At 37.3% G+C, this 22932-nt stretch overlaps 2 protein-coding genes across 16 annotated transcripts in view; one reads left to right on the forward strand and one right to left on the reverse strand.

Annotated features, from left to right (window-relative positions):
* Window positions 1-22932, reverse strand: part of LOC106742739 — an 88836-nt gene that overhangs the window by 2175 nt on the left and 63729 nt on the right. For 5 of the 15 annotated variants that reach the window (XM_014615953.1, XM_014615951.1, XM_014615952.1 and 2 more), the window contains 2 exons: window positions 4396-5081; window positions 3767-4094 (listed from right to left, as the gene is read on the reverse strand). In XM_014615953.1, the coding sequence (XP_014471439.1) occupies window positions 3861-4094; window positions 4396-5081 (920 nt within the window). In that variant the 3' untranslated portion in view covers window positions 3767-3860. Of the gene's footprint in view, window positions 1-564; window positions 1236-1647; window positions 1787-2843; window positions 3085-3766; window positions 4095-4395; window positions 5082-6759; window positions 7211-7537; window positions 7708-7808; window positions 7987-8186; window positions 8900-9954; window positions 10171-12072; window positions 12222-22932 lie in introns of those variants that run through there. The other 10 variants (XM_014615958.1, XM_014615960.1, XM_014615959.1 and 7 more) reach the window with 7 other exon arrangements.
* On the forward strand, window positions 19237-22882 carry LOC106742743. Its single transcript, XM_014615968.1, has 3 exons — window positions 19237-20059; window positions 20858-21319; window positions 21593-22882. Exons 2-3 carry the CDS (start codon window positions 21317-21319, stop codon window positions 22100-22102), a joined length of 513 nt encoding a protein of 170 aa, XP_014471454.1. The 5' UTR covers window positions 19237-20059; window positions 20858-21316; the 3' UTR covers window positions 22103-22882.

Consider the following 22932-nt stretch of genomic DNA (forward strand, 5'->3'; position numbering starts at 1 on the left):
AAAAGCGATTCCGACGGAGGATTTTAAGGACTGCTTCAAAAAGTTTTACGATCGTTTCCAGCGGTATACTTATTTACACGGAGTCTATTTTGAATAATCAATAATAAAAACAAAACACAAATAACGCCTTATGTTTCATTTGACACTAGTCACCTTTTCACTGAAATATACTGTGTACATGGAAAAAACAAATTTGCTAGAACAACAAATTGTTAACATAGTTTGATTGAACGGCAGAAAGATTTGTTAAGAACATTAACTGCCATTTGCTGGATATATGGACAGCAAAATAATTTGGTTATGCCAACTAAATTTTATTGCTGTCACAAAGACGTTTTACTACACCAGCGAAATTATTTTTTCCGTTTAACAAATTTGTCTGCTGTCACTATATTAACAACTATATTAATAGTTTGCTGTTCTGGCAAAACTTGTTTTCTCCGTGTATGATTGCATGCTTTTGCTCAGATTAAACTCGTTCTACCTGCACACGGTCGTTTTTTTCAGAACTTTCCGGATACTCTGTATAAAAAATATACAATAGATATATACATAGATACGTACGATTCTGTAGGACTCGGTGTGTTTGAACATTAATTCGGGCCAGAATCTTATGGAGAAGACGTAGTTGGACATCATAACGCAATCCGTGTCGATTCTTTTCTGTTTAGTAATGACCACCGCGTCGTCCGAGCTGAATTGCAAATTGGACAAAGATATCAAATGGAAATTTCCGCTCATATTCATCGATCGTCGTTCTAAATTGTAAGTAACATTGCAATAGCCGACGGGGTCTTGTTCTATTGGGCAGCATGCGTCTTTTTTATAGTTGCCGACGCTCAACGGACTCGTGATCCACCGGTACACGTTCATCATCTTTATTGTCACCTCGTCGTTCTTCTCGACGACGTAACTGACGATCCCGTTTGCGTCGAATCGGATCTCGAAAGGAAAGCTATCGCCATCCAAGTCTTTGGGACTTATGAGCTTGCTCGAGTCCACTTGAACACACACCGGAGCAAGCTCCGGCATCGGATACAAGTTCCTCAAGGTCCCAACGCGACACACTATTCTGTCCGCCAGCTTGGTCAGGCACTTGAGGTCGAGGAACAAATTGGTGGTTTTCGCAGGAGAAGGTTTATTGTTGAAATTCGACATCTCGAACGACGTATCTATCTTCACCTCGTACGTGTACTCGAGATCAACCCTTTCGGGGGTCGGGACTGTGAATAAACCTGGCGAGAAACCATCGTGGTAATATTAAAATTAGGACGAAATTAACTTTGGCGTTCCTTTATCCTCCCCCGTGCTTCCTTCGTGCGAGTACGCGATACGAACGTTCGGGATCTTCTCGTACTGTTACGCGAAGTTGTATTATTTTATATTACGTAATATTTTTTTGTACATTTGTGCATTGTTCAGCATTTAGCTTTTCGAACGACGAATTTCGTGAATAACATATTAATCTGTGCAACGCGGGTGAAAATTGGCGCCGGCGACAAACGGTTTTAACCCATGCAGAACGGAAAATGACGTCAAAATGATGAAAAAATGATGGAAAATTGAGTCTTTGTAGTCATTTCCCCGTCATTTTAATGTTATCGTGATTTTCTACCTAGAAATCAAATAACTGGAGGTGTTACTCACCTAGGAGAAACGGCACTATAATTTCCATTGCTATCTCTTACTGTCGCCCGGATATACCCAAGATTTCTTCCTTCAAAGCGTTTTCGTGCGATCTATGCGTCAAGTTGGACGGAACGATCTACCAGCACGTTGTCCCAAGCTATTGAAATCACGAACTAAATTATTTTGGTCGATGTAATGAGAGTTGAAGAAACGCATAGAATAGGCAGCTAAATTTCAAAAGACAAACTCGAAATTTTTAAGATAAACTTGATAAAGGGAAGGGAAAGTATTTGATGTATCGAAGAAAACCTTTCTCCTTTCTCCTTAACTTATCGTTAAAATAATTACAAGATGTAACGTATTTTATTTTCTCCCGATGAGTATATATGTATAAGACCCTTACTTCCTGTGACCCTTACTTCACGTGTAACAATTATGATCTGAGCTTCGCTGCTGCTCGGTCGTGAATTATATTCCTTTATTTAACTCAAAGACGATCGTTAGTCTACATAACAAAAGTATCCGTGTCCTTTAAATTCTGTCTAGAATTATAATTATAGAAACATTTGACTTTCTTCTGAGTTCTACCGCGACTTCAGTTTTCTTTTATTGAAAAATATATAAAAATCGAGATGCCAAAAACTTAGCCTATTACGCCCAACGACCTTAGTTTCTCGTTACGATGGCGACTTGTAATGGAGACTTGGAAACTAAAAGTCAACATCGCACACCCAAGAGATATGACGCAAATTTTCCTCAATTAGCATTTATAGACCATTTAACGTAGACGCATTATCAAGAATATTTATAATCGATCGCTACGTAATTAAATAAAGTAAAACCATATATCGAGAAATATTCGATCCATGTCCGAACGTTTCGTTCAATTTTATTTAATTATCGAGATATTAATTACGAAAAACTTAACACTTACTCACGGACTGCCTGGCGCCACTTAGCGGAAACAAGCAGAAACTTTTCACTCCGGAGGGGTTTGAATCTCGGCTAAATATGATTCGAGTTTAAAAAAGGTATGTGCGATGTCGATTTCGATAATTAATTAAGAATTAAGTAAAAGTAAGAGAAGAAACATTTAATTATTTAGACAGTTATTAATTTTATTCGTAAGAAACTGCTACATATTGTTCCTCAGTCATCGAAGGTCATGAAACGACATATACTGTGTAACAATTTATATAGTTGGCTACCACAAGTTATTAAGCTATGTCTTCGATAAACGTTTTTAACAGACGAACATCGTCCTGTTCAGTCCAGTCTTTATTTTATTGAATGCAAAGACATGGTTTGCAGACACCTCCCCAGATAGGATATTAATTTAAGATTAATGACCTCTGTAACGTATCCGATCTCGTTCTTATGCTTGTTGCATAAGTTGAACACGTTCTCAGAGAGAAACTTTAACGAATAGATTGACAGATTATTAGTCGACTTTACCTGCAACACACAAGTACGACCAACATTTCACTTATACGTAATAACTGAAACATTTTTTTTCCCAAAGATCATCCTTAGCATTAGTAATTATATTAATGGATGAAATATTCATAAGAAAGGTAAAAAAAAAGAAAAGATAAAGCATAAGCGCACGCAAAATAAATATAACAATCTTTGATTAAAACTTATTCTAAACTATACTAAACAAAAAGCTATCATATAACTAGATTAAATTACTAAACTAATTTCAATCTAACATGAACATAAGGGAGTAAATCATTTAGTCTAAGATCATTTTCGACAGAAGGAAACAGCAAACGAAAGGTAGTATACTACTATACCGTCATATAGTAAATTACATATATGAATCCTAATAATTATTAACGATAAATATATATAGATTTCTTAAACTTAAAAGGAAGATCTCATTTCGAAAATGCAGATTGTACAATAATAAAAAGGAACAATCAGATTCTAATAACTAACGGATTGCTTGGCGCCATTTAGTGGAGATAGCAGAAACTTTTCACCAAAAGGGTTTGAGTCTCGACTAAACAATGATTCTACTTTAAGAGCGACGTCAATGCGCGACGTCAATTTTAATAATTAATTAAGAATTAAGTGAGAATAAAGATATCTAATAATTCAAGTAGTCATTAATTTTATTTATAAGAAACTGTTACATATCGTTCTTTGGTCACTGAAGGGCATAAAATGAAAAAAATGGCATATGCCGTTGTAATGTAACAATTTATGTAGTTGGCTACCACAAGTTATTAAACGATATCGACATTCGTACTTAATAACACAATCCTGTCCAGTCCAGTCTTCATTTTATCAAATGCAAAAACTTGATTTGCAGGCAGTTCCTGGTAAGCTCTTAATTTAAGATTAATGATATCTGTAACATATCCGATCACGTTCTTATGCTCATCGTATAAGTTGAACACGTTCTTAGATAGAGACTTTATGCCGCGCGAACACATTGACAGACTATTAGTCGATTTTACCTGTAACACACGAATATGGCCGAAATTTCACTTACACGTAATAACTGAAGCATTTTCTTTTTTAAAGGATCGTGTCGTCTTTTATCAAATCTCTATCGTATCATTCTGATTCGAGTCCTCTCGATTCGATAACGCCAGGTAGAACAGAAAATCACGATTACGTCAAGATAACGTCTAATTGACGAGAAAATGGCTATAAAAGCTCACGTTCATTATTTTCTCATTATTTTAATGTCATTTTGGCATCATCGTGATTTTATGTTCTACCTAGGACGCGCGATTCAGTTTAATCGATACGTACCAAACCTTCGGACACGGTCGTTGTAGGAACATACTCTGACCAAAATCTCACCGAGAAGGAATAATTCTCTAGCATAACGCAATCCGTGATATTTCTCTGTTTGGTGATAACTACCGTTTCCTTCTCGATGTCAAAATCAACGAAGGACGTTAAGTTGATATTGAGGTTGGGCCACTGCCATGTCACTGTCGGTTCTCGCCGGATCTTGTATTCCGTAGAACAGCGACCAATGTGAGATCGTTCCATGTAAACGAACAAATTCTGGTTGTCCTGCGCTTTAACGTCAACTCCGATATTCAACTCGTTCCCGATCATTCGATACACATTCATCAGTCGTGCGGGTATCGAGTTAAACTCGATGTAATAACCGCCGATCCCCTCACGGAAGAACGCGATTTCGAAGGGTGGGCTGTCACGGGAGAAGTCAAGGAAGTCGATGGTTTTATTCTCATAATTAAGTCGCCTTGGCATCGGACGGACCGTTTCTATATTATTGTAATTCCCTATGTGACACATTATGCGTGTGGCATTAAACGTCCCGCTTTGACATATCAGGTCGATCGCAAACTGTGCTGTGACGTTTTTAGCTGTGCGGCAGGGGGAGGAGAACTTGGATGTCACTTCCACCTGGAAGACGTACACGAAATGCTCTTCGTTTACAGGGTGTTTAGATGTCACTATCATTCCTGGAACAGACAGATCGCATCATATCTATTTTTTTTTCTGCCTTATTACATTTTCCCTTTATTTCTCTCTATACGTTTCCCGCCATCCATTTTCCTTTTTGCACATTGCGGGCGAAATTGGAATAGTCTGGAACGCTTTGTGAATAATTTTGTTTATAATTATTTACATTTCTTATAATTTAGTTTACATTTCTTATAATTCAAAACAGCATTTAAAGGACAGTGAATGCTTTTGTTTTTTGAGACTAACAGTCGTCCTTGAGCAGAATACAGGAAAATAATTTATGATCGAGCAGCAATAAAGCTCAGATCGTAATATGTAATAGTAGGAAGTAAGAAGAGCCTTATGAACATGTACTCTCATCGTCGAAAAATAAATAATAATATTTATTAATTTTATTGAAGGGGATCCTTGGGAAACGTGAGCCGAAACTCATAAAATATATGAACTTTGTTTATATATTTGTTAATGTAAATCTATCATGCACGGATATCTCTAGCCGGATCTTCCTTTATTTTCCTTGGTCTTATTTTTTTATTCGCAAATACGTAAAAATGACGTTAAAATGAGAAAAAAATAATCGAAGAATGAATTTTATAGTCGTTTTCTCGTTATTTTCACGTCATCGTCATTTTCTGTTGTATCTGGGTGTATCCTAAGTAGAACAACAAGTGACGATGACTTCATAATGATGACTAATGACAAGAAAATGATTATAAAAACTTATTTTTCGATTATTTTGTCTTCATTCGGACGTTATTGTCATTTTCTGTTCTACTTGGATATATTGCGCTTCATAACCCGCGAGATGCGATCTGTAATTTTCTTGTACTATTCTGGGAAGTTGTACTATTTTATGTTCTGTACTGTTGGTGAACGTTGATACTAGCAATGACAAGTGATTTTAATCGAATAACGGAGACGTAACTCACCTAATAAAAACGGCACTACAGTAAGAACGGCCATCTTCTATTATTCTCAGTTTTACGTTAACTTTTAGTTTTCTATTGGTCTAGAAATTCGGCTGAAATTTGAGAAATAAACTCGTTCAAGAAAAGGATAAGTATTAGATATATCGAAGATGTGTTGATGCTGCTTCTCGTTCTCATCAACGTCTGTATCGCGAAGCGCGAGAAAGAATTTTCATCGTTAAAGTAATTCCATAATTAATATAATGTATTTTTGAATTTTGGGATTATATGTGTGTTTCTTCTCACCTTGTAATTTGCGTTTTGCAATCGCTCGATCGCAAATTTAATTGCTCTGTCTTGTTCGAAGGCAACCGTTGGATTGAGAAAAGCATCCGTCAACCCAACATTTATAAATTCTCATCATTTATAAATTCTGTATGGACTTGTAAGAAATGTAAATTCAAGCCATACGTACAAGAACTATGATGATGATTAATAATAATAATAAATAATAAACACACAATATATAAAAAAAAACCGACACACGATATCAATACAGGAGAGATTATCCATGATAATAGAAGGGGAATTTTTTTGCTGCAGGTAACAAATAATTCCATATAATAAGTAATTTCTGATTTTTCAGATAAAATGAGACAATTATAATGTTGTTGTAATTTTATGAGACAATGAAGGAAGGAAGGCAAAAAATTAACATTGCACACACGTGGTTTTATAAAAAAAAGTTACATAGAAATACAGTCGCTCCAGTTTTACTTGAATAAATTCAAAAATACTCATTACACATAATCCTACACGTCATTCGGTGTAATTTACACAAGAAATAGAATTAAATGCGTACGAAAAATCATTTCGTTATTTAGTCACATTATTCTAGGTTTATTTGTAACCTAGGAATCTTACACATAGTTCGTAGTTAACATTGTTCATAACGACGTAACGGATACACATCGTGTAACAATTTCCAGAATAAGTGTTACTTATCACTGCTACGTTGCAATTACACCCGCCAAGAAGGGTTTGATGAAGATCCTTCGTTTATCGTTCTTCATGGGCAATATTGATTTTAGCTCAACTTCAACGTCTTCTATAGCACCTCCGATTATCTCCATGTTCCGGTCATACAAATTAAAAACGTTTCGGGTCTTAGACTCGAAATTGTACTTGGACAATAACATATCACTTTGTGAAAATATCTGCAACAAACAAATGCAATTATATCGGTATAATATTCGCAATAATTAAAAGCATTTTCCCATTAAACAAGAAATCATTAACACAATGTTATACACAATGATATTTTATAACGTGTAACATTTTCAAATATGTAGTTCTTAATATTGTTTACAACTTTATTGTTAATAATATTAAAAATAATATTTCTATACTGTAATTTTAATATTTAGGAATATTATATCATCAAGTGACAGTTTAAAAACATTTATAAAATATTATGTCAAAATACTGATATAATCCACATAAAATCAATATTTCAAAAGATTGATTTAATGTTTCTTGCTTACTAAATTATTATTATTTCATCACTCGTCGCCAGGATGCTTTGCGTATGTGTGTTAATTAATATTAATTTATTTTACAGGATATCCGATCATTTTCTCAGTGATAGACATCAGTATATTGAACCTTGAATCTCTCGCTACGTACAACAGCTGTACTTGTAGATTAGGCCATTCTGAACAAAAAAGTTTTTCACCATTTCGCAAATAACACACACATTTTTGAATTATTAATTAAAGTAGCTTCTACACACAGCCATTTTCAATAATTAATAATTCGAAATTTTGCATGGTTGTTTGCAAAGTAATAGAGGACTTTTTCATCTCAATCCGTTCTATGCCTCCGTGAAGTTTGCCCCTATTGATTCGAGCCACCCTGTGTATCAGGTGTGTGCAAAAGTTTTGTCTTTTTCCGTAAATTTCCGTTTTATTTTCGCACAGTTAAAAGTCTGAAACTTTTGCATGCACTTAATATTTTATTATTCTATAATCATTAATATCTATTTACATGCAAGTCGTGTTAATTAATCGCGTCGAACGAGGTGGATCATCGCGGCAATCAAAATACCGTTTCGCGATATTTGACCAAGTCGTTCTCGAATTTATCTTCCTGCGTATCAACGTGCGTTTACCGACGATTTGCCGAGATACTCACCAATTCTTCGTCGGTGTTGTCGGGAAGAAGTTCGCTCCAGTAACTATTGCCGAACATATAATTGAACGAGTTATAACAACGCTGCATGTTTCTCTCTTTACTGATAAGTATCGTCTCATCATTCTCGAAGGAATAACCATTGAGCGATAGCGTCACGTTTTCACCTAGCACGTGTTTGTTATACTTGATGTTCGGCTGATGCCTAATCACAAAATGCGTGAAACACGAACCGAGGACGGATTCCTCTAGCTTCCAGAACGTTCTGTCCTTGTGAAAAGTCGTTTTAGCACCGATGCTCAGCTGACTTCCGAAGAAACGGTACAAATTCAACATAAAGTTCATGATTTTGTCGTCCGATTGTTCGATAGCGTAGCCGGTCGCTCCACTCTTGCTGAATTTAACTTGGAAGATGGTGTTCTGGTACAAGTCGCTGATGTTCACTAGATTTCGTCCTTCGATCGGATGATACTGCTCTTGCATCCCCTTATAACAGAACAGTGCGTTCTTCTCGTAATTTCGGCACTTCAGTTCGATCATTAGGACGTATTTGTTTTTCATGGATTTCACAGAGGGCATAGTCCCGCTAGAATAGAAGTCCGAGGATATCTTCTTGGACTCCTGCACGTACAGAAAAGTCGTCGTCGACAGATGTACTTGAAACGTATACTCGGTACTCCAGATGTCGCTGTACGGAGGCGAAGGCAAATCGACGACTGAAAGAAGATCGATCGCAACGACATGTAAGGATTATTACCCATTAGTGCGGTACATTCAAGGCGCATTCAAGGGCATCAAGGGGACCACGTCGTAAATTTAGTATTTATCAAGCAAAATTACGTTCCCATAAATTTATCGCATCACCTAAATTATAAATTATAAATGTTAATTTGAGACGAAGCTGAGGTAGACACATATATACAATATTACAAATACGAAAATAATTACTTTTTATTCCTCTTATCAATGCCATGTTTATATTATCAATTGATCTAATAGAGATGCACAGATAATAGAACAAGATATATGTGTTTAAATAAATGGAAATATATATATGTGTGTATTTCGAGTATTATTATGAGTTATGAACTTTACACCACTGTATTTTTTAAACAAAATAGTTAATAATTCTGAAATTTATGTATAATGTCTACACTATTAGTCTTTAAAATTTTAAATTAGAAGATATTGGGAATAAAAATTAAAAATAACATACTAATCTCAAGAAATACGTATAAAAATGTCAACTTTAGTTATAAATATCTCAGCTCTTGAATGGTCAATTTTATTCTAATTAAAAGAGCAATGAGTTAGATAATATTTCAATATATACACAATGCAAGTTTCATCGAATTTTCAAGCTTATTTCATCTTACAACTTCCTTTAAAATAAAATAACTTTTAATCCAGATTCTAACTTGCTGTCAAAATTTTGGTGTCACTTTTAAATGCAATGTAGACAAATTTGTAATTTTTTCATAATTTTTTCATTATTTTGAGTTATGGGCAGTATATAAATTAAATTTCAATATGTTTTTTTTCAAAGAAGATTTTATTCGGTATTTTCTGAATGAAAAAAGAGAAACCAATCGAAAATGCTTATCAGGTTTTGGAATACCCATTGAATAAAATTTTCCTCGAACAAAACGTTTTGGAACGTAGCCTTATTATAATGAGATCACTCTTTCCGATATTCCTGCTTTTTTCTCTTTTTTCGTCTTGCCTATGCGACTCGATTGTTTCAATCGAATCAATTGGACACTCGACTGACCTAAGAAAAGCGGTATCACGAAGTAAGGCAGCATGCTGTGAGCTACTTGTGCTCTCCGCACTCTCGGCAAATACGTTGTAAAGATTTGATAACTTCTTCGGAACCGCTTTCGCGCTGTCAATGCGCCAGAGATGTCGATCTTCACGGTTCGTTTAATTCGGCGATGTAGTCGCGCATAAGATAGACAAGGATGCCGTCATATGTGCTTCACAAGTCCTGTAAACGTGCTCAAAGTCACATTTCTATCGATGTGGCCGGTGAAATTTTTAGAAACGAAACAAATTAGTTATATTTTTCATGTAAATTGAGCAAGACGCGACAATATTATAACCACCGGTAACTTTCTTGATTGTTAATGCACAGTAAAAAATATTTCCTCCAAATGTTAAAATTTTGCGTTACCGACTTTTGACTAAAATTTCAATGTCAATCTTAAACTTATGTCAACTTAACAATTTGACATTTTTGTGTGTCATTTAAAAATGAAACATTATTTTGAGTTATCTTAACATAATTATTTTAGGAGATCAACATTTTTTAAAATTATTTTGACATTAACATCAGTTAAAGTGAATCTTCAAATAAGATCATAAGTCTTAGTATATGAAATAGTTAAAATGACTAAAATTAAATATTTCTATTACGAATAATTAAGTTAAAATAAGTTTACTCAAATGTTAATATAATATGAGAAACGTAAGCACTGCGTAACGCAGTCGGTGGGCGCAGGATTAGTAATAAATAGCAGTAAGAAGAAGAACACAAGATCGGGACAATCTATAACATGAGAAAAAATGTGTTCTTCATGAATTAAAATATAAGATTTATTTTATTCACATTATACAGGCAAATATATATTTCCAGCAACAATTTTACAAATTACTTTAACTATTCCTTCACATATTTTTTGAACTATTCCCTGTGTTATTCTAACGTCGTACTTTGAGTTGAAACAATATATTTAAATGTATAACAAAATGTATTTGTGTCAAATAATTAACATTTTCAGTGTATTAAGAAGTAACACACAACGAATATATTATTTTAACACTATTACGAATATATTATTTAACACAAATTTAGAATGGAATTTCTTGGACATACGGAAAATGTTAAAATCGACGATTTATTTTTTACCGTGTATATTTATCTATATCAGTGCTTGGAATTGCCTCCACTTTCGAGGTGATTTTCATAAGCTACGCCTACTTTCTTCCCTAGTCTCTTTCATTCACCCGTCGAGTCAAGCGATTGACGGTGCGCGTAACCTCAGGACCGACAAATTTATAAGACCGGTGAGGTGTTCCTTAATTACTGAAAAGTTTCTCGTTGAAACTACGATTCTGTTGTTATAATTATAACAGTATAATTGTGTTGAGAAGATATAGAAATAATATGCATAGAGGACTAGTTTCAATAAGAATTTTTCAGAAATTAAAGAACGTCTCACACATCTCGTGAAGTTGACGGTCCTGAGACTGAGTGCAATGACCATCAGTCACATGGCTCAAAGGACGAGTGGAAGAAGCAAGGGAAAGAAAGTAGGCGTAGAGCCCTCGAAAATCTCCTCGAAAATTCAAATAATTCCGAGCACTGATCTATACTTATACTATGTTATATCTGTGGTATAAAAATCCCAGTAAACGCGAAATAACAATAACATCAGTGTTATAATTTCTGCGTATATAGTTCTTTTTCGATTTTTATTTTATTTTTCTTTAATACTATTTAATGTACCGAAGGGAAATCTTCTCTTTTAAATAAGTAGATAAATAAATTTCTCGCTCAACGAAACAAGTACAATGTAATACATGTTGTACGCAACAGTTACTAGCAAACGACGACAGGAACATTAATGTTATAACTCCCAACTCAACAATATAAGTGCAATATAATACATGCTGTATATAACAATTACATTAGAAAATTATAACGTTGATAAAATATTACTGCTATTCTGTGACTGCTTGTTAAGTAGGAAATTATTATATTAATACGATATAACTGTTACTGTTGTGATGTTTTTTAGGATGTAATTTATCATATTGTGTATAATATCATGTTGTGTGTACGAGTATGTATAACGTATATATTAAAACATAAGAATATCTTCCTTACCTTGAGCATCACATGCGTAGTTCTAGTCTGCTGTAAACTAAACTTCGCGAATATTCGATCACGACCTTTTACTCGACCATTCGTCCCGAAGGCAACTGTTGATCTCCCGGTGGAGACGGTCCGTCGTGGCGCCAACTATCCCGAAAAACCTTCGAGAAACAGCAACACAAACGTCGGTTACATACAATGTATCCAAGTCTACTGAGAGGACGGCCCCGGTCTAACAATCGGTCCTTGTTGATCCTCTCGCTCCCCTAGCTAGGTGGCATTGTACAACACATACAACACATACAATAACACGCTTCACCTGGTTGTGTTATATTTTATACCTGTCGCGAAAGGCAGCCCTTGGCCCTTGAGGTGACATAATAGAACGTTTCTCGGCCCGGAGAATGTGGAAGAAAATTTCTCTCTTCTCTCCCCCCCCCCCCCCCCCNCCCTCCCCCTTCTCGTCTCGTTTTTATTCATTTCTGTTGCGTGCAATTGTTAGTGCCATGGCATACATAAAAACGGTAGGAGCGGTGAGACGTACGATCATTTATAAATATCGATTTGTCGTGAATCTTACGGCTTAGCAAGAAACTGTCGTATAAGTATTATGGAAAATCTTTTAGCAGATGTTAAAAGATATGAAAAAAATGTTTTAATTATGCATGAAACTTAATAAATACGTACTTCATGTTTAAAACCATAGAGATATAAGAATAGAGGAAACAAGGGATATATGCTACCTGTAAGTGGAAGTGATAGAGATCAAGAGAGAGATGGATGCCGAGTGTCCTATCTGTCTCTTTCTAGTCGAGCGCTGTGATTGGTTGTTACAATGAGCCGCCAAGACGACCACGCGACGTCAGGAGGGGAGAAAGCAGACTAAAATTTCGTTTTGTAAATATGCGTGCACATGTGTGTAGAATTAAAATTCGTTAAATATTCGAACGTTAACAAAATAATAATTGGACGCGATTTGTTTAAAAATGAGGCATTGTTTGAAATGCAAGGCGGAGTCTTATCCTGGATGTAACCGCAGTTTTCACTCATAAGAAAGTACAAATACATAACCTCAAATAATTATATGTTATATTTTCCTACATTTAAAAAAATATGTAAATGTTGTAGGCTACCGAAGGATGTAGATATAAGGCGTAAATGGTTGAATATACTTCAACTACCTTTGTATTTTGAAGTGAAAACAGCATGTATTTGCAGTGATCATTTTAGCAATGACAGTTTCTTTGAATTGGATGGAGAAAAATGTATAGCTAATCATCGTTAGCGCGGCAGCCAATCCCAGCGCGTGACTAGAAAGAGACAGATAGGACACTCGGCATCCATCTCTCTCTTTGCCTCTATGACTTCCACTTACAGGCTTGTTCCCTCTATTCTTATATCTCTATGTTTAAAACAATCGGGACGCAGCTGAACCTGCGAGTAAACCGATGATCTTTCCTTATGTGCAATCACGCACGATTCTCAAGTAAGAGCTTATATATTTAAAGTTAGTCATTTATCGTAACCATGAACATGTAACGATAAACGGCACAGATATACAATAATATAATAAATTATATATTGTGCAACAGACCTAAAAGTTACAAAATAGATGTTTCAATCAAATTGCCGCAAAGTGCTGCAGGTGACAATCGCTTTGATCTGGTCGACTGATTAATATTAATATTAATCGATATTGATTAACAGTCGCACGGGTGCAAACGATCTTTCGATCCGACTGTTACAATGCGACCTTTCGCGCAACGCGCTGTGCGTCCGCTCGCCGGGGCGAAATGACTGTAGCCATCTTCCGGTGTGGTTCTCAAACTAGAAACACCGAGCGCGTTTTCCTCCGGTCGGTGATCAAGGCGGCTCTCTCGCGCGCATCAAGCGTGTTTACGTTGGTAATATTGGTAAAATAAATTAATCAATCGTTATCTTTCTTTCTTTGAAAGGAAGGTGAAAAAGGCTGCGTTGATATTCAGTAGACAAGCAGATGAACGGGTTCATAAAAATTTCCGCAGACTCTAATCACTCCTTCCCATTCGGATATTGATCATTCGATCGTCGAACGAACGAATTATTTAAATAACGGAGATTATTCGAACGGCGAGGATGTTCTTCCGCTTGGTAAATTCGATGATGCTATAAAAGCCAGTTTAAAAAATGTAAAACCTTTCAGAGAGAATCTCGAGTGCGAAGGTGCGTAGGCGTCCAGCTGTAATTCCTCCGACTTCGCGGCGGAGATCTCCGTTAGGGGATATGCTACACGTAGAAATCCCCGTGGAGGCCCGTAAATGCATAACTCAACGCGGGTAACTCCAATCGATAAATAAATTGGAGATCTTACGTAACATTTTTACGACCAGTTTTGTCGTACCTGGCACCGGGAGAGTCGAAGAACGATTGCATTTATTATACTCTCCTCTTCGCTGCTTTGCGTCAAAATCGAATTCGAGAACAGCGCGAGATTCTCGACGATAGTCAAGATATATCTTGTTCAATCGAGAGAGGGACTGGCTCGTCGGACGGTCTCCTTTGAGATTGCGATACACTTAAAAATAATCATAAAGTATCCCCTCCCCTTCCCCTCGATCTCTCGGACCGATTGAGTAACATCCATACGCCTCGAATCCTGGTAAACTGCAATTTCCCACGTGCTGCCGTAAATTATCGCGGCGATTGTGCGGGAGTGGTGATGACAGATTATCATACGCGCGAGCGCCAAAGGCGCTGATGATTAAACTGGTTTCCAATACGTTTCCTCGTCTAGCGGATTCTACGCCGTAATTTGCGCTCTTGGCGACCGGCAGAAAAGTGCTCGTTGCGAGCCAGCGATTTCGGCGGTGCTCCGGCGATTTCCCCGTATTTTATTTGCATGTATCGCCAAAATAACAGAGGCGCACATACAGAAAAAAATATCATTCTATTGCTAAAAAAAAAGCGATTACTCGGTTTATTTTTTTCTAGAGTACAATAATAGTTATCTTCAAAACAAAGAATATTTTTTTCTTGATAATAGTCTTCAAATATAATCTTTACAACTTGTAGAAAAATCATATATACAGGGTGTCGCAAAAAAATGTTATCACACTTTGATTGTTTATAAAGTGTTTATTAAATATCGTGCAATGTTGCTTTCAATGTTTATAACGAACTACATTAGTGTGGTAACATTTTTTTTGCGACGCCCTGTATACATACCTAAAAGAAGAATTTATTCTTTTTTATATACTTCATATTTTCATTCATTCATTATTATAAACTTCATAGAAGAAAAGTCAAATTTTACATATGTTTCTAATCGCAAAAGTGAATTATAAAAATACAATATTTTATAAAATAAGAAATATTTTCGCAAAAGAATAATCTTTTATTTGAAAAAAGAAATAAATTATTTGGCTTTTATCGATTTCCCTACTTTTTTGGCTAAATATTGTTATGAATACATATTTAGAAATTTTTATATATTTTTTAAATATTTTTTTAGGGCATTTCTTAAATAGCTTCTGATATTTTTTTAAATATCTTCTGTTATATTTTTTATGTACTTGGCGTATTCTTTTTACCTTTAAAAGATTCCCTTTTATGATTTAATATTCTCGATTGAAGTACTAAACATACCAGGATTCAGAGTACATTTTGAATAAATTTGATGTTTGTGATGAACTTATGATACATTTGTGGATATATAAACTTATGAAATACTTGAAACAAATAACATTTACTTGAAAGCAGTATATATTTTTCTGTGTGCATTTAGCTAATTACTGTTGCACGGAGAAAAATCTCAGCTCGTGTAATTACAGTGAAAAATTTTAAAAACGGTCCCATTGAAATTTTGTATTACTAACATGAAAAATATATCAATTCAACATTATATTTGTTAACCTTTTAACACATTCCCCATGTTAAAGTAACACGAAATTTCGGCGGGCCGTTTTTAACGCAAAATTTTCCACCGTGTAAATAGGAGCCAAACTAAAAATCGACGACGACGACGACGACGACGAGAAACGATGCTCGCCATATCGCGGAAGCCTAAAATATCAAACGAGAAATGACATACATCTCTGTTACCGCGAGAACGCTGCAGCGAAGGGGTTCGCTGCAGTTCGCACAAAAGGAGTGGAAAAACGAAAAGTTATCGAACGGGCGATTTGACGAAGCTACGCTCGTGCCGAGGTTTCCGACGAGACGCGCAGTTGTTTATCCTTCGCGTCGATCCACATATCAAAGATCATCTTTTTTCGCTCGAGCGGCCTGGCAATTCAACGTCTGACGCGCAGTTATCCCAGTGACGTAGGCAGCTTCGCAGGCCGCGATTCCGCGTTTACTATCGTGCAGTCGCGCGCGTAACAGCGCGCGCTGCTAGGCGTGTTGGTTGACTCACTGCGCACGATGGGACACGCGACCTGCCTGATTGTATACATCGCCGGTATTAAAAGGACGATTCCTTCGATATTACGCACGGAGGCCCGGTGAAATTCCGCTCCTCGCGCGGACGAGCGAGTGAGCGAGATTCCGCTTCGTCATCGCGTTAACGATAGGAACACGTTGCGGCCCGCAGCGAAATTTATCAGACGTGATCGCCCGAAGCGGGTCGGGAAAAACCCACGGTGTGTGCCTCGGAACTGTTCCCATAAGCCCTCAGCGCGGAGCAGGCTTTAATCCCCACCTGGGCCCGCGGCACGATCTGATCCTCGTCAGGGTCACAGGAGAGCGAGGAAGCGCATACACGCTTCGCCCCGCATTCATTTCTGTTTTTGCGACGCGGTTTACAACCGTGATTAACGAATAGAGAGAAGGAGAGAGAGAGAGAGAGAGAGAGGGAACGGAAAATCGTAAAAACGTTATCGCAATTTAACTCATGAAGAACGTGCGACTTACAAAGGAATCGTCGCGGAGCGAACTAATCGATTCGGAAGAAACATCGCGGTAAAAAAATACTTGAGATATGAATTCTGTACTTGAGATATGAATGATCTGTCATTTGGGTTTAATTACAATGTTAATGGCGTGCGGCAGCGTGATTGTAACCCGTGCCGTGCGTAAATATCTTTTATAGCGAAGCGAGAGCTGGGATTCGCTCTGTCGACGGGTCGGTAAGTTTATCATATCATCCGCTGTGATAACGCGACTTGATCCTATGCACCCGGAAATCGAGATATAATCGACGTTTTATTCCGGTTGTTCGGGCTATTTGTTGGGCTGCATTCGATGCGAATGTTTCGGCGATTTTATCGTGATGGGTCCATTAAAAAATTGTAAAGACAATGCCTTTCTCATTCGTCCGACAAATCATTCGCCAGCATTTGAATGCGATAAAGGCGGAAACGATAAAAAAAGTCAAACGGAATAATTAATCTTCTAATCCAAAATCTTTATTGACTGCGATAAAGTTATGACAAAATGCATTCTGAGGAAATCCATAAAATGTCCTTTGCTCTTAATTAACGAAAGTTTCTTCTTTTACCAACGGATTGCCAGGGCAAAACGTTAAACTGATTGCGGAACGCAAAGAATTAAAAATGTATCGTCCATTAGTGCCGCATTTTCAGTGACGCATCAAGGGAGCCACTCATAAATTTAGTATTTAACAAGTAAATTTACGTTCCTATATATTATTTATTTCATTATCTAAATAAATGTTAATTTAAAACGAAATTGAGGTGGACATATATACACATTATTAAAACTACGAAAATATTATTAATTTTGATTTTCTTTATTAACGTTTTATATTTATGAAGTTGATATAATGAAATTATACAGATAATAACAAGAAAAGATACATAATTATTTAAATATGTGCTTATGTATATGAATTTCGAGTATTATTATTAATAATGAACTTTACACCTCTGCATTTTTAAAACAAAATGGTCAATAATTCTGAAATTTATATATAATTCTCTATTAGTCTTTAAATCTATATCATATTAGTCTTTAAAATCTTACTTTTGGTTTAGAAGATAATAAAAATAGAAATTAAAAATGACAAGGAACGTATAAAAAGCGTCAGTTTTAATAACAAATCTCAGCTCTCGAATGACTAATTTTTTTCCAGCACTTTTCCTGCACGAGTAATAAGTTAGATAATATTTCAATGCATATACACGCAGCGCAAGTTTCATTGGATTCTTATCAAACTCATTTCACTTTTTAACCTCCTTTAAAGTGGAATAAAACTTTTGATGCGGACTCTGAATTACTCTTAAACTTTTAGTGTCACTTTTAAATACGATGTAGATCAATTTGTAATTTAATCATAATTCTTTCATTATTTTGAGTTATGGATAATACATCCTTAATATCGAGATCGGGTCCTTCATGTCATTTGGATTTTCTTCGAGTCATCCTGCGACTCCATATGACGGTAGCGTGAAACCTGCCGGTATTCCCGCTGATACGCCAATGGAAGAACCGGAATTCCGGGCGAGCCGATTATTTAACGTAAGCGGTGATTCTTTCACCGGGAATAGGAGGAGCGCGCGTTTCGCTGACAGAATGACAGGAACAAAATCTCTCTTCCTATCGCGAAGGCGTGAGGTGCGGCACGCAGCGCGCGGCGTCCAAATCATCGCGCGGCGATAAAAGTTGGAAAACAAGCGGGAAAACCGAGTGCATTCACTTCTCGGAAAAACGTTCAGAGAAACATGCATTAATTACGCCTTTAATCATGTCCTGTTATTATCCCATTGTAACGTTCCGCGCAAATTCTCGGCGGAAATCGTACAGAAGAAGTCGACCGAAATTGACAATTTCCTGTGCAGATAGACGCTTAGTGTGAGTGAAAAGGATATAACGCGATATTTACAGAAACAACGGAACAATATGTTAAATTTAGTTATGTTTAATAAAATTAATTAATATTGTTAACGTTATTTAACTTAATTGAGACGCATATTATTAAGCATTTAAATGGGTCTGCTTAGCCTGTCTTCATCTCTTTCTTACTTTTTTCTGTTTTTTTGTTTCTTTTTTTTCCTTGCATTCTACTTTTTTTATATTCTGCCTTTTGTGTGCGCTTTTAAAATTGCTTTTATATCGTTACTTTCGTTATGTATTAAAAGGATTTATTTTTCCGTCGAAAAGACGAAATAAATAAAATAAATATTTCCCACACGGTGATCTATGTCCGTATTTTGTAACCTATATCTGTGATATTTACCAGATTCATAAAAAGTGCTAACGAGGACGGCACTGATATACCTGTCGAGGTATACGCTTCCGTATCATTGTCCCGTTTTTACGAAGGATTTGTAGGACACGATTGTGTGACGAATGGACATTTATTGTACTCATAAATACTCAGATAATTTTTACGTTCCATTGTTTTTTACACAGACACCTAATAAAGATTACATTGGCGTGACCTTCTGTGCGCGTTCAATTTTCGCAATCAATTGGCGCGCCCGCTTATCTTTCCTCACACCGTTGTACGGGATGTTGTCGACGTAACGATGTCGCCTAACATTGGAAATTGTACGAGAAATAAATCACAGAAAAAGAGGGATATCCAAAGGTTCTTGCGAGTTCACGATGTCGTTCGAGAGATAACGTCTTCTTTAAAGCGATATTTCTTTTCGTTGGACGATTACTCGGAAATTGCCATTTTTTACCGAGTATCTCTCTCTCTTTCTCTCTTTTTCTCTCCCTCTCTATTTCTATATCTGTTCTTCCGTTTCACTTGGTGTTAAATTGTATGTTCACGTCAATTTATAATTTGTATCTCTCGTCTCTAACGACGTTTTTCGTGATTTAAGATTGAATCTTCATTAGGACGGGAAAGGAAGAGAGGAGAATAATTGAACGTGCCAACTGTACGCACATCTGTCTTCTCGTTAAAACCGCAATGAAACTTCACGATAAATATGATCGTGCATGTAATGCAGCCAGGCTGGAAAAACATGAAATTCATCGGCGACGCTGACCTTGCAGTTTTACAATTCAAGCGACTCAAGGATCGACAATCTTTCGGATTCATAGCCAAGAAGTAATTTCATCCATTGTGTTCACGTTCGACGCTTTCAGATTAATTTTGGATTATACTGCTGTGCACGACACACACACACACACACACATACACATTGGAAACGTGATTTCGAATAATGGTCTTACGGACAATAATAGTTGCGGTTTGCAGGAACCTCTTATCGGGTCGAGGAAGAAATGACAATTGCGACACGTCAACGCACAATTTCCCTCGTTTGCTCGCGTCCTATCATAACAAATATTTTATCGGAATGCTTCGTAATGCGGTAAATAATATCGTAACAGTATAATCGCGAAGGATGACTGGGAACTTATAACAGTTCCGCCACATCCTGCGTCCGTTAGCGCCGCATCGTAAACATTAATCGTTTCATATTGGGGAAACCGATAAAAGGCGTGACCGTGATAACGGAATTAACGCTAAACTTTCGAATTCCGTGACACGTGTATTCGCTCGTACGAGTGTTTACCGCTTTCAGCGACGAGGTGATCTTATCCCGTTCCTTCGAAGAATTCTGTCTCCCTCCCCTTCTCTTTCTCCCAAATAATTCGCCCGTGAATTTAAATTTAAGTCTGCAGAAATCTTAGCAGTGTTATCTTTCACAATCGGTTTTAATTGAAACGACAAAGATGATCCTTATAACACTAATAAAGTTTCGGCGACAAACGAAAGTTTCAGCAACGTCAGACGTTGCGAATCACCCGCGATTACTTATCGCAACGCAATCGGTTATTTCTAACGTTATGCTGAATTGCGGAATTAATAGCGAAAGCTTAGACTTGACGAATTTATTTCCAGCCGCGGGATTTCCTGACGCACACGAGCGAGCCGGGATTGAGAGGACGGCCTGACGACAGAACTTTATCGTCAGGAAAATAAACAGCGGAGTTTATCTCCCCACGAAACTCAGCCGATCGTGGTCGCACTTTCGACGAATGCTTTCTTATCTGGCGATTCGCGCAGATCGCCTCTCGAATACTCTGCGTCTCGCGAGATATCGTGAATTCAAACGGGGGAAGTTGCGGCCAAGTTTCCCACAGACGCATGATTCGTCCGTGACTCGTCCCCGTGGTGGGGAACGTGGTGTGGCACGGCGATTTATATAGGAGAAGGAACGCTTGCCACACCAACACTTCAGATTCGAACGGTGAAATCGTCGTACAGTCGTCGAGAATCTTCCGCTTCAGTGGCACATCGTCAGTGAAACCGTCGCGTTTCCGTCAAGTTCGCCGAATATCTCGATACACTTCGATAATCATGGTGAGTGGACCTCTCTGAATAACCCTGAGTTTTTATCGTTTTAACGGGTACCTTTATCGGTAATTAAATAACATATCTCTTGGACGGATAATAATTGATATTTCTTACTTAAAAATATAACGATTCGATAATTCTACATAAGAACGTGACAATAATACGATTTGCTTTTTCCAAATTTTAAACTGTTCGACGAAGATACACGGGGGGATCTCATGATTCGCCGAACGTAACAATCGCTCCTCTTGACATCGCAATTACTTTCTGTCATCGCAGTTCAAGTACGCAGCATTCTTCGCCACCGTGTTTTGCTTGGCGAACTCGCAGCGACCGTGGCACGCTGGCAGCAGCAACCGGTTACCGATGGTTCTTCCGCAATACCTCGACGAGCGATTAGCAGCGGAACGAGAAGCCCAAGCGAGCCAAGCAGCCGAAGCAGGCCAAGCGCTCCAACCGAAACAAACGATTCAATCGTTGCAAGGAGCGTCTGGGAATCAGGGAGCTTCTGCTTCTGCTTCTGACGTTGACGTCCTCAATCGAAACGACGTGATAGACCCGGCTGATCTGCCAGTTGACGCTCGCGGTGACGTCGACCTGATAAAAAGGATCAAGACCTGGCCGAGGGAGAAGCAGCCCTTCTGGTACCTCAACTGGCAGGCGATCCAGGCGCATCGTGGTGACGTGAACAACCCCGCGCAAGTGCCGCAGACGCAGCCTAATACGAGGCCGTTAAGAGCGGTTAAGAGCGGAATCGTTCTTATGAATCCGGCACTGACAAGACTGTAAAGTTAAGCATTTCCCTCTCAGCAGTAGGATGAAACGCCCGCGTCGTTATTCGCGGCCGCTGGTGATTTATTCGGCGGTTTATTCCTAGTCAAAGTCGGCTCTCAGGACGAAACAGTCGTGACTCGGGGGAGTCGTCATTCGGGATTATTATATTGATCCCCCCCCCCCCTTCGGTTCCTCTTAGTGATAAAGCGTTCGAACGCGATCGAAGCGAAAGTCGGTTTTTATGTGGCTTTGCGAGTTGTTTACGTACCAACCGACGTACCCCCCACCATCGAAGAGTCCCCGAGATTTTTGTACGAAAAAGAGAGAAAATTGTACAAAATTATTATACATGATCCTATGATGGAATAAATTTTTCGATATTCTCGAAAGAATAACATAAAGGTTTCGTTAAGAGATGGAGCCTTGGCAGAATAGCTGATTTGTAATTTTATGACAATGTTTTATACTCTAAATCTTTGTCTAAATTTTCATTTTTTCTTTTTACTCTTCTCTACGATAAAACGGTTTGTCATCAATCAGAAACAGAAGGACATTTTAGTCTCAGACTTCAGATATAAGTTATTGTGCGTCACATAAGACAAAAACGTAAGGCATAAAATTCTTGAATCGATAAGTCAGCCATTCTGCTCAGTGCCATACACTGCTCGCCGTATCGCCATTACAATGTAGCGTCGGTCAATCTAATATATTTATATATATATATATTTACTCTCAACTTCCCTTGTTTATCGCAAAACTTTTAATTTCAAAAATAAAATTAATTATTAATTACTATGACAATGTTTCTGCTTGAATTTACTAAAGAAAAATAATCAGGGCCAGTA

The sequence above is a fragment of the Dinoponera quadriceps genome, unplaced genomic scaffold, assembly GCF_001313825.1.
Source record: "Dinoponera quadriceps isolate SergipeBrazil2010 unplaced genomic scaffold, ASM131382v1 scaffold589, whole genome shotgun sequence".
NCBI lineage: Eukaryota > Metazoa > Arthropoda > Insecta > Hymenoptera > Formicidae > Dinoponera > Dinoponera quadriceps.